Here is a 15,339-nt window from a genome sequence, read left to right on the forward strand (position 1 = left end):
TACGCAATTTCCGTGTGCTCCCGGAAGTGCTTTTTGCGTGTGGATTTTGTTTGTATGTCTGTAAGGTTTTATCGCCCCGAAAATGTATACATTAAACCAATCGTGAAAGCATTTTATGACTCTTCATTGTTAAAATTGAGCCTAGACATTAATACGGAGCAGCGGAGACCGATAGCAAACGGGAGAGTGACTGGCCAAAACAGGCGCCGCGGGGTCGGGTAAGAGACTTGGCTGTAGAGTGTAAACAGTGTCCTCTACTAAACTTTCGGAGATTAATATACGAAGACAAGAGATTATTATTCCCTGTTTTTACTGTTTTACAATTACACGAATTATGATAAACACAACCCCATATCAAACCTGGGCCAGATGGATGTAATTTGATGGGGAAATACACGTTTTGGCATGCACTCTTGCATAACACACGTATGCGTCGGAGTGAGCGTTTAAATGAATGAACGGGTAGGCTTTGCGTGACATGAATCGGTCATCGGGGTGATGTAAATAAACGCTCGACGTGTTTTACGACAGCGTCCTTGTGTCAGTAAAAGCTGAACATGCGAGTTGTGTTGTGCCGGTAGCAATTTTACATGCACATATTTCCGATTAAAAGTATAGCCTTAGACGAGTATTGTATTGCTCTGTTTAATATTTGGGATATTTAAAGAAGGGCTGGACATGTTCTTGAAAACCCACTATAATAACATCCATTTAATTGAATACATAGTTAATACGATGTACGATGTCTTAAAATAAAGGGATTCCTGTGTGTGTGTTTCCGGCTCTTTCCAGCAGTCGGCACTCTTGAGACAACAGCCCATTCCCTGTGGAGTAAATGAACAGCCTGGCCTACTGAAGCAGCGGGATTGAGTACAGGCTATGGAGAAAGGTAATGCAAATGAAAACTACAATACAACTTGATGCTGCAGCCTACAAATTATGTACTTGTTGTCCATGAGTCCTGGCCAGGTAGTAAATAAATGGAAAAGTGCTCTTTCTGAAAGTACTGAGTGTCATAGGATGTGACCTTGTGACCTCCAGAACAGAAGCAATGGCTTAGATACAGATCTTTATTTGATTTCCTTCAGTAATAACAGTCAATAATCTACATTTTTCCTTAAGGGCTGCATAATCCGAATGGTTGCAGCATTCAAGAGCTCAAAAGGTCACATTCTATGAAGATATTTTAAGGAAGAACAAGTTTCATTAGCCATTTTATTTTCAAATATTTGAAAATTGCTCTTCAGAATGTAAATGTTTGGAAAATTAGTGATTCATGTTCAGTAATATGATGGTCCTGTTTATATTAACATTTTAAATACATTATATCAAGGGTTATGTCTGCTCTGAATGCATGGAACATTCAATATGGACTTCACATAACAAATAAGGTTATATTTTCAAATACAACCCATTGATTTAAATACGAATTATTGAAAATGGAGACTATCAAAATACTAGTGAAAATACATAATTGAAGTGTTTATAAATAAGTATCAATACTTTTAAAATATTGTCAAATACAGTCAATTAGTTTTTGTCAAACAGGATACAATTTGTAATTTTACAAATGCCAAAATTGAAACAGTGTTGGATGTAATTGAAAAAATACAGAAATTCAAATATGTATTGGTATTTGACCTAGGTCTTACTGGTGGTCCGCAGACTAAATCTAGCCCCCTGACTTGTGCTGTCTGGCCCACAGAAGCCTCCTTGGCAGGAAATGAAAAAATATATATATTGCAACTTCACTTAGAAGATTAACACAGACAACTCCAGCGATGAAGCATGGTTTTCAGTTTATTAGTTGGATGTCATAGCTCTTTATAAAATGTCCAGTTATTTAAGAACAAAATGATTCAAATCCCAAAAGTGCAGTCAGACTGGAAATGTTTTGAAATCTACTAGTTCTAATTGCCAAGCTACTCATCTTCACATGGGATGATTACTAATGACATGAATGTTGTGCTGTCAGTTAACTTTTAGTTTCAATAGCCACTCTGCAGCTGCCAAGGGATCAGTTACTCCGCCATTTAAATGTGCTGCCAATCCCTGCCCTACAGTTGGAAATCCTGGACAGCTCAGAAACGGGACCAGCAAGTTCCTTTACTGTTCTAGCGGTCTGTGATGAAGAAGCTGACGGCACCACAGTAAAATGGGAGTGGATTGAATTGGCTGATGTTGACTGTGTATTTGACTGTGTGTGTCTGCGTGTGTTAGATCCACAGGGTGCGGGCCCAGTGGCGGCGACACCAGGGGGCACTGCAGTGCAGAGTCGCTCTGAGGACGAGGAGCCGGCGGGGGGGAAAGACATCAAGCGCACTGCAGCCCAAGCGTTCACTGGAGGAGTGCCCAAACGCCGGAGCTCGTCCAGGTTGGCCTGACATGCTCACTGATAAATGTGCATTTTATTATAAAGCGCTGTGGGATGATTTTCATAAAGAACACAATTGTACAGCCCCAATTCCGAAAAAGTTGGGACAGTATGGAAAAAGCAAAAAACAAACAAAAAGTCATTTGAAATTTCAATTCACCTTGTACTATATTGAAAACACATAATTAACACATTATTTGATGTTTTACTTTATGATTTATTTTTATTTTTTTTAAATACACACTCATTTAAAATCTGATGACTGCAACACACTCCAAAAATAGTTGGGGCAGTCGACTATTTACCACACTTTTTAAGCGTTTGGGCACTGAAGACACCAGTTGGTTAAGTTTAGCAAACAGAATTTTCCCCCATTCATCCATTCTGCATTTCTTGAGATGTGCAACTTTATGGGGCCTTTGTTGCCTTATTTTGTGCTTCATAATGTGCCATAATGCAAGTTACACATGCCATGGGTACTGACACACCCCCATACCATGACAGACGCTGGCTTTTGGACCTGAAGCTGATAACAGCTTGGATGGTCCTTTTCCTCTTTGGCCCGGAGAACACGATGGCTGTTTTGTCCAAAAACTATTTGAAATGTTGACTCGTCGGACCACAAAACACGATTCCACTGTGCTACTGTCCATCTCAGATGAGATCGAGCCCAGAGAAGTCGGCGGCGTTGATGTATGGCTTCTGCTTTGCATAGTAAAGCATTAACTTGCATCTGTGGATGTAGCGGCGAATGGTGTTGACTGACAAAGGTTTACCAAAGTATTCCCAAGCCCATATCAGGATATCCATTACAGACTCATAACAGTTTTTAAGACAGTGACGTCTGAGGGATCAGAGATCACACGCATTCAGAAGTGGTTTTCGGCCTAGCCCTTTACATTCCGAGATTTGACCGGATACCTTGAATCTTTTAATTATATTGTGCACTGTAGAAGGTGAAATGCCCAAAATCCTTCTGATTTGTCTTTGGGGAATGTTGTTCTCAAAGTGTTGGATTATTTGCTGACGCATCTGTTGGCAGATTGGCGAGCCTCAACCCATCCTTGCTCTTGAAGGACTAGGCCTTTTTTGGAGGCTCCTTCTATACTATGATTACATGATTGCCTCACCTGTTTCACATCACCTTCTTATTTCAACTTGTCACATCGCTATTAGTCCTAAATTGCCCATGTCCCAACTTTTTTGGAACGTGTTGCATGCATCAATTTCAAAATAAACGTTTACCTTAAAAAAACTATGTAGTTGATTAGGTAAAACATCAAATACCTTGACTTTAAGCGTTTTTTGTTTAAATGCAAGTCGAAGTACATTTACAAATCACTCCTCTTTGTTTTTATTAGCATTTTTACCAACTTTTTCAGAATTGGGGTTGTAATTTGCTGTGTATTATAACGCCACTACTGATGTATGTTTTGCTCATGGTTTTTTCTTATCCATTATTTATGATTTGGATTTTGAAATGAAATGTGAAATGAGGAAGAAAGCAAACAAAACAAAAAACACTGAAGAGCACTTTGTAGATTATCTTTTTTTCAACATTCAAGCACGTTGCAAGAGACCAACCATAAATAAGGAGCACAGAACTCTGAAAAACTAATTATAATTAATTATAAACTAATTAAGAACTAATTATAGTACACAATGTATTTGCATTTTTTGGTAATTATACATAAATGGCTTCAATTCTGACTGTGCAGCACTGTGGAGTAGTGGTTAGGGACTCTGGACTCATGATTTGAAGGTTGTGGGTTGTTCAAATCATGGGTGAAGTAGTGTTGTTGTACCCTTGAGCAAGGTACTTCACTTAGATTGCTCCAGTAAAACACCCAACTGTATAAATGGGTACGAATGTAAGTTGCCCTGGATAAGAGCGTCAGCTAAATGACAAATAATGTAAATTTCATGTAATATTGTGCTTTATGATAAGCAGCATCGGGAAACTCAGATATTTATATCAGATTATAATATCAAAATTGGTAAATGTGGTAGTTATAGTTCTGTCATATTTATTATTAGACATCAATTTCATTGCCATAATGTACAACTTGGCACTAGCTACAATTGAAATGTAGCTTGCTGTCTCTCTTCTGAGGGCATTACATCTGCAAAAACATTTTAGCAAAGTGAATTTTGTATTTTATTTTGTCTGATTATTCTTGAGGAGGAAAGGTAGCATTGGATTCAATAGGTTTCTTTAGTTATCTTTTTATAAGCCGAATCAAAGCTGTAGTGTGATGCACTCCTTTTCTGGTTGCTTCAGTTTTTCCGAACATGGGTTATAAATAGCAATACAGCAGCAGTGGTCTTGTTTTTCCTACAGTTCTGCTGAAACTGCTTTAACTAGGCCTTCCTAGAGGGACAGCTTAAATATTGGATCTTGCCCAGGGTTAGTCAGACTCGGAACCGCATTGACTCATAGACAAAGTTCTCACAGAACTCATGTAGGCAAACTGCCAAGGCTCTAGCTGTCAACATCTACCAGGGCCTCTAGCAGAGGAGTGTCCTAAAATGCAGGGGATAACCAGAGCAGCAAGACGTGTAGGTCGCCTTCCTGTTTTCCAATGCAAAAGCCCACATACAAAATAAAACGCACAGTTGGCTAGGTTTCCAAAACCACACGCACTGCCTCTAGAAAACACTTTTGCACCAGCACACTATGTCTACCCATCTTCTGCATGCAAGACGGTGCCAACGCACAGCAAATGTAACGCTCGGCAAAACAGGACAAGTTGCCCCTTTAATTGCAAAAACCTCTCTGGTAATTGGTTGACCGCCATAAGGTGGCACTCAGTGAGGACACGCAGTATGAAAACCAATTTATACTCTGGCACATGTGAGTGCAAGAGTTTTTGTATGCTTGCTGTTAATAAGGTTTTATGTTTATCATACTAAATTCATTTATTTTTCTCTGTAATTTACATTGCTGAGCCTTTTATGATGCATCCCTATCTACCTCCTAGATAATAAGTGCTATCCATCTCGCTTTACCTTACTTACTCTCATTCACTCTCAGGTCTATAAAGCGTAAGAAGTTCGACGATGAGCTGGTGGAGAGCAGCCTGGCCAAGTCGTCCAGTCGGGTGAAGGGCCCGCCGGTTATGGAGCCGACACGCTGCTCTGGCAGTGAGCCCTCCACCACGGAGAAGAAGAAGGTACTGGAAAGGAGTCCAAGCTCTTCCCCAGGGGATCTTCTGTAGCCTGGCCAGCAGACTCAAGGACCTATTACACTGCAGCCTTTATTCATTTATTTATTTATTTTATGCCCAATGTCTCAGTGCTGTTTTTGTGCTCAGAATGTAAGTTCAATCTCGGAGGTTTCCACAGGCGCCGCACCCCCCCTTCGTGTCTGTGTAAACTACATGCAAGATGTGGGCAGGTCTCATGCAGGCAGTGCAGCATTACATTTTACTTTATCATAAGCAGGAAAGGAAACGCTTAATATATACGAATACGTTTAATATTAGAATTGGCTGCTGTGATTGTTTGATTTGGGAGGTAATAATGTTTCTTGACAGAGCTTGTAGGGGTAAGTATATGCTTTACAAAATAACTGTGATGGTAATGGAATGCCGAAATAAATTCGGTCTTGTGTTTGAACTTGAGGAGAGCTTGCGTGAGTACACTTACAATTTCACGGCGATTCAAAGTGCAAGAGTAAGAGAAGTTATAATACAGACACGTAGGGAGCCTGAAGGTGTGGAGTAGATCAGTGTGGGTGCTGGACTCACCCTCTCTCATTCCTCACTGCTCCACTCAGGTGTCAAAGTCCAGCAGCGCTCCGGTGCCCATGCTGGCCACGGTGGCCACACCACCCCCCATCACCAAGAGAGTGAAGAAGAGCAAACAGCCTCTGCAGATCACCAAAGACCTGGGCCGCTGGAAACCCACTGATGACCTGCTGCTCATCAATGCCGTTCTGCAGGTCAGACTGCACACATGTACACATCTGCCTGTGATTATCACCTTTATAGTTACCTTCGTACACACATGTATCCTATTCCCCCAATACAATATTTTATCTCGTATTAAAATGTATTGTATAGAGAATTTGTTCCATAAACCTAATTTAGCTTTTGTTTATTTTAGTGAGGTAAATATCAGCACAGAATACCATATTGCTCTTATCTCTCCCTCTGCAATACCCCCCTCTCTTCTGACTAGGTAATTGAACTGCTTGTAACTAGGAAATCAACAGACTTTTGCAGTCCTAATCAGATTTAGGGTCTCTGTGTGACTTCACTTGAAATACAACTGATTGACTGAAACTCCTGTCCGAAGAATTCTTTCCAACAAATCCCACACTGCGTTTGTATGTTTCAGACCACAGACCTAACCGCGGTTCATCTGGGGGTGAAGTTCAGCTGCCGGTTCAACTTGCGAGAGATCCAGGAGCGGTGGTACGCCCTCCTGTATGACCCCGTCATCTCAAAGTAAGAGCTTGGTCCCTCCTCCACTTCTTTCCTCTCCTGGGATTTATTGTAAGCAGTATGATATTTGTGAAATACACTGTTATTAACCATGCCTTTGTCTTTTCCCCTCCCTGCTTTTTGGTTCTGGTCTTTTCTCTCATCCCATTGCTTCATCTTTCTCCCTAAACCTCTCAACCTCCCTGTTGCTCACTCCATACTTCTGTCTTTCTCTGTCCCTCTCTTCCCCTCTCTCCCCAGACTGGCCTGGCAGGCAATGCGCCAGCTGCACCCAGAGGCTATCGCTGCCATCCAGAGTAAAGCCTTGTTCAGCCAGGCAGAGGAAGCCCTGCTGTCCAAGATCCCCTCGGTGAGTCAGGCCAGGGTGGACAACACTAGCCTCAGACACAGTACTTTCCTGTTGACCCACAGCACAATTTTCGTCAACACTACCTAATTAATAACGCTCAAAATTAGCTGAAAATGCAGCTGGGCATTGTATTGTATTGTATTGCATTGTGTGTTTGTGAGGATTAGACTTTTCCCCAATTATTTCCCTGGATGAAACCATTCAATGGATTATAAAACTGTATCCCTTACACTGAGCTAGGACTGTTGTAGCTAATAACTCCCAACTCCCTGGTAAAAAAAGCTGTTTTGGATTATTTGTTTCTTGGGAGTATTAGGTTTTTCCCCAGTTTTCTTTGCTGCATAAAAATGTACAAAGGACTAAAATCCTTTAACCTTAAATTGAACTAGCACTGTTTTGTGAACATGACTAACGCCAAACTTCATAACCCTTCCCATGATTTGTATTCTTCCCGTTTGTTACAGCAATGAAGTCATCAGTAAAATTAGATGTCACGTTCCCTGTTTGGACAGTGATCACCACTGTAAATAAATAAATAAATGAATAAACCACAGCTGTGAGGTGGCGTTCTCGAAATTTGTTTGCATTGCCCTATATCAGCCCTGTCTAACATGAACAGAGCAATCATCACAATAATGTGTCCTGCACCTCCTCACTGACATTACTCTATTTGTGTTCGTTTGTCCTCCAGACCAGTCAGCCCAAGCTGGAAGTTTTCCAGGAGCTGCTGAACAAACACCCTGGAGTGTTTTATCCCTCACGCACAGCCAAGAGCCTGCTGGTTCACTGGCAGCTCCTCAAACAGTACTACCTGCTGGAGGACCAGACCGGTGAGTTTCCCTACACTTCCCATAATCGGCAGCTACGTTAGGAGATTTCAAGTCCCTTCTGCTCTGGCTTATGTTGGCCAAGTCAATTTCGTTCCTGAAGCTCCACTCTGGCAATCGTTCACTCAGACAATAAGTGTTTAAGTCTTCATAGGGGCCCATATACATGGTTATATGTAAATTGTTGTACAAAAGCAAAGTGTCTGTATGCATTACGGGTTTCTGCTTTTATAAGGCGCTCCATTCAAAGTAGTATCCTTATTGTTACAGTCCAGCCCCTTCCCAAAGGAGATCAAGTGCTCAACTTCTCTGACGCGGAGCAGCTGGTTGACGACGCCAAGCTTAAGTAAGTTCATCAGGTTTGAGAAACTCGACCGACCAGTACACTCGGCGGCTGCATTTTCATGTGGGTTTTATTCGGGACAAATGTTTAAGTGGTTGGGTAACATTGAATCACAACAGTAGTGGTACATAAACCAGCACCGTTTTTGTCCAGATGAGCTTGCCATACTGCTCTAAAATTAAAGTCTGTCATTGTTTGAACAGTGCCTGGGGACACAATTCTATAAAACTTGGAATAAAAACAATGATAAGCATGCATGATGAGAATGTTGTTTTGTGTTTTATTGATGCAGTTCAGTAATGACATTTGAATTGGGCAATTTGAAGAGAATTCTAATAACAGCATTTAAATTATCTTGGATAGAGTATTTTTGGATTGCAACACCGTCCCTTTATATATAAAAAGCGAGCTTGTCTGGCTATGTAACACTACTGTTATAATTAATTCATTATTGTCCAGTATCGTCTCATACCAATGACCTTTGAAACTATCATTTCCGATGTCCATTCCACCACCGCTTCCTGCAGGGTCTAACCAGACTCCATTGAGATTTTCTGAAGGGCTGAAGCATATATATTTTAAATTTTGCATTGCAATTATAGCACTGATGAAGAAGCATGGTTTGGGAGCACAGTGGTTGACCAGAGCATTCTGTGTTCTTAACTGAACCCTTTTCAGCAGCATAGAGCTGAACCAACCACCTTACATTGTCTCAGCTGTGACCCTGTTTGCCTTCTTTCTACAGGGAGAGCAGAGATGAGGTCTTGGAGCATGGTAAGTACAAACTGGTTTATCTACCTTTATCCCAAAACATGCACAGTATTTGCAATTGTAGCCATTTTTCACTATTGCAAAACTCTGGTTGTCCTGTTGGATTTCTGCTACACATTGTGAGATGCAAGTGTTTCATTTTCAGCGTTACATTGCATCACTATTTCAGTAATGAGGTCGATTTGATTGTTTGGAGATGTTCTGCGAGATACATAATGTTTTTTGCAGGGTTATCTTAGCCCTTTGTACTAATGTAACATGCTGTATAACTTGCAAAAGAGACCTCTCTCTGTCTTTCCTGATTCCACTACAAGAAACGATGCAAGTATATATGCAAGTATATATATATGCAAGCTTGTTGTGGGATGGATTTGGAAGAATTCAAAGATGGCTAATTATTTGGAAAAGCCACACAATGAAGGGCTGCCAGAGTCCACTTCAAAGCTTTTAAAGGACAGCAGTGTGGTGTAGTGGTTAGGACTCTGGACTTCTGTCCCAAGTGGGAGACATTGCTGTTGTACACTTGACCAAGGTACTTTACCTAGTTTTCTCAAGTAAAACCCCCAATTGTATTGTATGTAAAAAATAATAAAGGTGTCTGCTAAGTAACAGAATAATAGTAAAGGCAACAGTCTTATGGTCATTTCTGGCTTTTTGAAAAATAAGTCTGCCAGGTAATATGGTAAGATACTGTAGAAAGAAGTGAAGTCATGGAAAACCGGTTGGGGGTCAGTGCCAGTGCATGGGCACAGTTCTCAATGCCTTCCAATGATTAACTTTTAAAGGTTAGTGTTTTGTTACAGTAATTCAGTAATGTGTAAATGGTTGTGTCATTGTAGCAATGATTGTGGTTTGGCTCCGTTATACCTGTTTGTTACTGATGCAGATTACAAGGCTCACCCCGGGGTGAAACAAGGTAGGGACTGTAGCAGGTGTGCTATGGGCAGAGCAGTATTTTTGCACTGTGTGCGTGCGTGCGTGCGTGCGTGCGTGCGTGCGTGCATGTGTGCGTGTGTGTGTGTGTGTGTGTGCCTGCGCGCTCACCTTGTGTTCCTGTGTGTGTTTTTAGAGTTGATGATTGCTGACCGCCACCAGAAGAGGGAGATCAGGCAGCTGGAGCAGGAGCTGCCACGCTGGCAGGTGCTGGTGGACAGCATCACTGGTGAGGAGAGAGACGCCCACATGCAGATGGATATTGTTTTACTCACATTGATACTTACAATAGTCTTTGAATGGTAATAGAGTACCCCGGCTGCAGCAGAAAGCTAAAGGCACTATGGAGATGTGTTTAACATCCCAGGGAGGATTGACTGGTCAAAGAGCAGAGAATTTGTCTGACCTGCCTGGGTTTGATCCAGGCTTTCCCCAGATTAAATCGAGGCTTGCACTTTTTTCCAGGGATGAGCTCCCCAGATTTCGACAACCAGACTCTGGCGGCTCTGCGTGGGAGGATGGTGCGCTACTTGATGAGATCCCGAGAGGTAAGCACCTGCAACAAGGGTTGTATTGGGGAAGGCTGTACATCTGGAAAGGCCTCTGTCTACAGAAGAAAACTTCAGGGCGATGCTCAGTTCACCCAATCAAACCTTCTCACAGCACCCTCGGGCTGACATTTTCAGTCTCCAGCTCCAATCCAATCCTCCGATTGGTGTAACAACTGTAGTGAAGTGGCAGTGTGAAAAATAGAGAACTGGTTTGACGGCATTCATTCAGAGGGATCAGCTTGTTTTTAAAGTATTCTTAATTGGCTACAGGGATTGAGCAGGGATTGTCCTTCATCCAGTCAATGCTTGTTTCAATCTGCTGAAATAAATGTGTGCTGCAGGGGTGTCCAAACTTTGTCCTCAAATGGCAAGATGTGAATATGAGTATTTTCAAGGGCTGCATACAAATAATTAACCATGATATTAAAGTACAATTACCTGTATATAATGTAAATAAAATGTATTTCTCAGAGAACCTGCTCACAGATAGTGTATGTTATTTTATTTGAGGTGGGGTATGAAATCATAGAAAATAACGAGTATGGGTAGGCCTACATAAAAAAAAAAAAGTTGTTTCCATATTGGTATGCCAGATCACAGTGAGAAAATAATGTAATTAAAAACCTAATAATCACAGTATCAGAATCATCATAGCATACTACATTTATTTTTATTTTTTTATAAACAGGCCCTATGCAACTTGTGGGCCGTAAATTCTCAGGCATCAAAAGACTGATTCCTGATCCTCCTCTCTCTCTCTTCAGATTACACTGGGCCGGGCCACAAAGGACAAGCAGATTGATGTGGATTTGTCTCTGGAGGGACCTGCATGGAAAATCTCCCGAAAACAAGGTGACAGCCTTAGGGCCTCAGAAATACTAATTACCTTGTGAATTATTAATTTATTTAAATGCTTTTTGCTGAACATCAAATCCACACAGAGAAAATTTTAAAATTTTGGAGTGTTGGGACAGCGTTTATCTTAAATGACCCTTGTTATTGCAAAAGACAAAACAAATTACTTTGTGTAGATTGTTCTTGATTGGGAGTTACTATCTACCTTGCAGACACAGCACACACACACACGCACACACACAGACAAGGTTACTTGATAATGGTTGCCGTGGTGAAGACAAATCTGGTGATTCTGTAGCTGTTCGCTATCCACGGTGTTACAACACAACAAGTGCACATGCTAAAGTTTGACATCTGCCATTATGTTAAAAGTTGCTTATATGGCGGACTCATTCTGGAATAGTGGTATATGTCTTATTTATACACTATAACACATAAAACCATAATTTTTGGATGCACATTTACCTTTGAGGATTTGTGAAACCACACTAGTTAATAAAAACCACTTATTGATTCATAATCTCCCAATTCCATCTTCTTTAATTAGCCATTCTGTGAAGGTGCATTGTTGTGTTGATTAAGCAGTTACAGATGTTTATATAGGCCTGCGTCCCTTTATTACCAATATGCCTTATTAAACTTTTTCTTAGCATGTGTGCATTTTAAAGGTTTCAGTTTACTAGTCCACACTGCTGCCTTTAACACTGCAGTGTTTGGTGAACTGTGCATTTCCTTTTCCACAAAGTAGCATAATAAGGGATGTATTTGGAATGATATTCAGCAGCTGAATACCGAGTGCTGCATTGTGTTTTGCAGGCCTCAGGTGGTACCTTTATCGGTAAAGTACAGCCTTCTTGTTGAATTGCTTGTGTGAGGTAGTTCGTTTTCTTCTTTTTTAAACTAGTGCAACCAGTTTGTTTGCTTTCAGAAAATTATTTGCCCAGATATTGCTGGCAAGGGCTATTATGTGAGTGTTCAGGTCAAATGTACTGAATTTGGCAGTAAACTTCGAAGAATGTCATTGTATGACTTGCAAAATCAAATCCAGAGTCAATTCTGGTCATGTTATTAAAATTAACTTCAAATGTGTTTCAAGTTTCACAACGCCCCCAATGAGTCATTCACAGAGTGGAGATTAACTGTAGCAGCTAATATTACTTTCAGCTGATCCCCAGCTATAGGCCTCAAACCCTTCTTTGGGAACACAGACCAGCCTTTTCAGAGCTGTGGAGTGGCTTGGAAGCTGCAGATCAACAAGGTGATCTCTTATTCTCCCTCCCTCTAGGGATCATCAAGTTGAAAAACAACGGTGACTTCTTCATCGCCAACGAGGGGCGCAGGCCCATCTACATTGACGGCAGGCCCGTACTTTCAGGAAACAAGTGGAAACTCAACAACAACTCTGTGGTGGAGGTGAGGAGGTGGATGTGGAGAGTGGGGGGGCAGAAAGGGATAAATTCAATGGAGAAATCTGGTGAGAGCTACAGGAGAGGGGTCAAAAAGAAAAGCAGCTGAGGAAAGGTGCCCATCTTGCTCATTCAGTTTATAATGGCTAAAATTGACCCAAACATTCCACCCAGCTCTCCAGATCTCTGGAATCCTGCAAGCCTGCTCACCTGCAAGGGTTTCTCCAGACCTCCATCACTCTTTGTGGGTCCCTAAGTCCCTATGTTATCAGTCTTTAAAGCATCTCCACTTGTGACTTCTGGTCCTGGTTTTTGCTGTGGAGGCTGAAGGGGAGTGTTCACTCTGTCTGTAATGATCATGTGTTCAAAGCCTCAAGAGTTTGAGCTAGAACCTGTCTCCATGAGAGGAGCCTCTGGGGACCAAGTAGGAGCATGGAGAACGGTAGAAGAGTGGGAGAAAAAAACTGATGGGAGAGCATAGTTTCTCCTCTCAAAAGGCAGCCTGTAATAAAAGACCACTTGATAGGTAACCTCTCTCTCTGTGTTGCTCAGATTGCAGGTCTGCGTTTCGTCTTCCTCATCAACCAGGAACTGATCGCTCTCATCAAAGCCGAAGCTGCCAAAATGAGCCAACAGTGAGGAGACGCGGACAGACAGCAAATTGGCAGGTGGGGGACTGTGTCTGGAGCACCAGACAGACCACTGGAGCAATTCCTGCATTGGTTGTCCCACCAGCCTAACAGATCTGGAACTTAAATCTCGAGTTGGCTCTTGAAGGATCCTTGTGAATTAGTGGCTGTGATGGCACACTGGGAAGCAGGTTCCATGTACTTATGACATATCTAGCCTGAACCTGCCTCCACTATACAGCACCAAGTATATCCTTGTGTTCTTGTTCTGGCTGTGAGTGAGTGTGATTGTGAAAGTGATCCTCAGCCTCTACGGAAGCATCCCCAAACCCTGTGGGCTTTTTACAATCTCATACCTTTATATCAAGTTTGTCTGATGCCTGCAGACTGACAGTTTTGCTTTCAGTGCTTATTTTTTGTCCCAATTTAGGTAAAGTTACCTTTTTCTTTCCATGGAAATGGCATGAGTGGCTAAGTTTAGGCACAAGCCTATACCACATTCGATATATACCCAGTCCTGGCAAAAGTGACCGATAGCCAACACTCCCCCTGCTCTCAGCAGCTGGTTATGATCAGAATAATTGTGCACATTTTGCAAAGAGGAAGAGACTGGCTCTCAGAACAGAAGCAAAATAGTTGCATAGAACTGGGTCTATTCTAGAGCTTCAAAGCTACAGCCCATGGAAACCCCAACCATTAAGCGCCTCCCTTATTTTAATTTACAGAACACACAAACTTCAGATTTCCTTGCTTTTAGTATTAACATGGACATTTGAGTTGCCTATATAAGTGAAGCAGTGCAGCATGAGGTTCTAACCAGTTCTGTACAGATTTCCATTGCTGGGCACCTGCACTCCAGTATAACAAGACCTAAAACATAACCGGATCAGGTAGAACTGAAGGCCACTGCCCTGTAGACAAATAGAGATGGTGAGAGATCACTGCAGAACCAACCTGCTAATGGAAGACAAACTCATGAGAAGTTGTATCCCTATCAGCTCTTAATCTTTCTTATCAGTAAGTGTCTGTTGGTGTGAAACTAGGAGAACATTGGTTTTATTTTTAATAAATTGTGTTGGTATATTTTCTTTTTTTTTTTAATAAAAAAAAAAAAAAAAAAAAAAAAAAAAAACTAAAACCCTAAAGTGCTTGAACACTGACCTGTCCTCATCCTTGGTGCATTGCCATTTAATATATATCTAAATGTATATGTATATATACACATACACACTGTTGGGTTCATTACTACAGATTTTAGGTTGATTAGATTTAATTGAAGAAAATATACTTCAGTTTCAACATGCATAGTTTCACCAGATGTATTACTTGGTAGACTTAATCATCTTCATCTAACCACAAATGTACCATGCCATAGTCAATGCTTCTGGTACACTTTTACAGTTAAACAAAATAACACTACCCACAACCGATAATTTGAGAGTATAACAGAACAAATTTACCCCAGACAGGGTGGTGATGTTACCAGAGAGCAATAATGTATCATACCCAAAAATAAGTAAAACATTGACCACCCCACATTACACCCAAATTTACCTGAAGGAAAAACAAAATCACAATAAGCATCTTTGTTTTTTGTAACAGAAGAGTGTACAGGACTAATTTGCATATGAACATTTGTTTTTTTACTTGGTCAGCCGATTAACCCTTTATAAGACTAAGGGCCACTTTTTTCAGTTGATAAATGTAGATGGCATAAACTATGAAGGAGCTACACACAAACCGGAAAACAAAACAAAAAAAGAGCAGAGTGTAAATGGTGAACTGAGCTTTGCAACGAAACCAATAGAATACCTTGATGTGCATCACATACAAAGCAGTCAGGAAGCAGCAGG

General features: G+C 41.2%; 1 protein-coding gene across 2 annotated transcripts; it reads left to right on the forward strand.

The window, feature by feature from the left end:
- On the forward strand, positions 1 to 14,626 carry mcrs1 (microspherule protein 1). 2 transcript variants are annotated; one of them, XM_066708181.1, is made up of 15 exons: positions 1 to 218; positions 793 to 889; positions 2,221 to 2,374; positions 5,409 to 5,547; positions 6,153 to 6,317; positions 6,716 to 6,825; positions 7,063 to 7,171; positions 7,863 to 8,001; positions 8,269 to 8,344; positions 9,087 to 9,115; positions 10,182 to 10,274; positions 10,511 to 10,593; positions 11,361 to 11,448; positions 12,737 to 12,864; positions 13,410 to 14,626. In XM_066708181.1, the coding sequence occupies exons 2-15, from the start codon at positions 880 to 882 to the stop codon at positions 13,494 to 13,496; spliced, it is 1,410 nt and encodes a 469-aa protein (XP_066564278.1). In that variant the 5' UTR covers positions 1 to 218; positions 793 to 879; the 3' UTR covers positions 13,497 to 14,626. The 2 variants fall into 2 exon arrangements, with proteins under 2 accessions (XP_066564278.1, XP_066564279.1); XM_066708182.1 differs by having other exon boundaries at positions 796 to 889.
- The last annotated feature ends 713 nt before the right edge of the window (positions 14,627 to 15,339 follow it).

The sequence above is a fragment of the Amia ocellicauda genome, chromosome 7, assembly GCF_036373705.1.
Source record: "Amia ocellicauda isolate fAmiCal2 chromosome 7, fAmiCal2.hap1, whole genome shotgun sequence".
Lineage (NCBI taxonomy): Eukaryota > Metazoa > Chordata > Actinopteri > Amiiformes > Amiidae > Amia > Amia ocellicauda.

Bases quoted from the DNA above. Each gene is read 5' to 3' on its own strand.
- mcrs1 (XM_066708181.1), top strand. The intron at 11,449-12,736 runs GTGACAGCCTTA...CCCTCCCTCTAG, and splicing joins GAAAATCTCCCGAAAACAAG to GGATCATCAAGTTGAAAAAC. The intron at 12,865-13,409 runs GTGAGGAGGTGG...TGTGTTGCTCAG, and splicing joins ACAACAACTCTGTGGTGGAG to ATTGCAGGTCTGCGTTTCGT.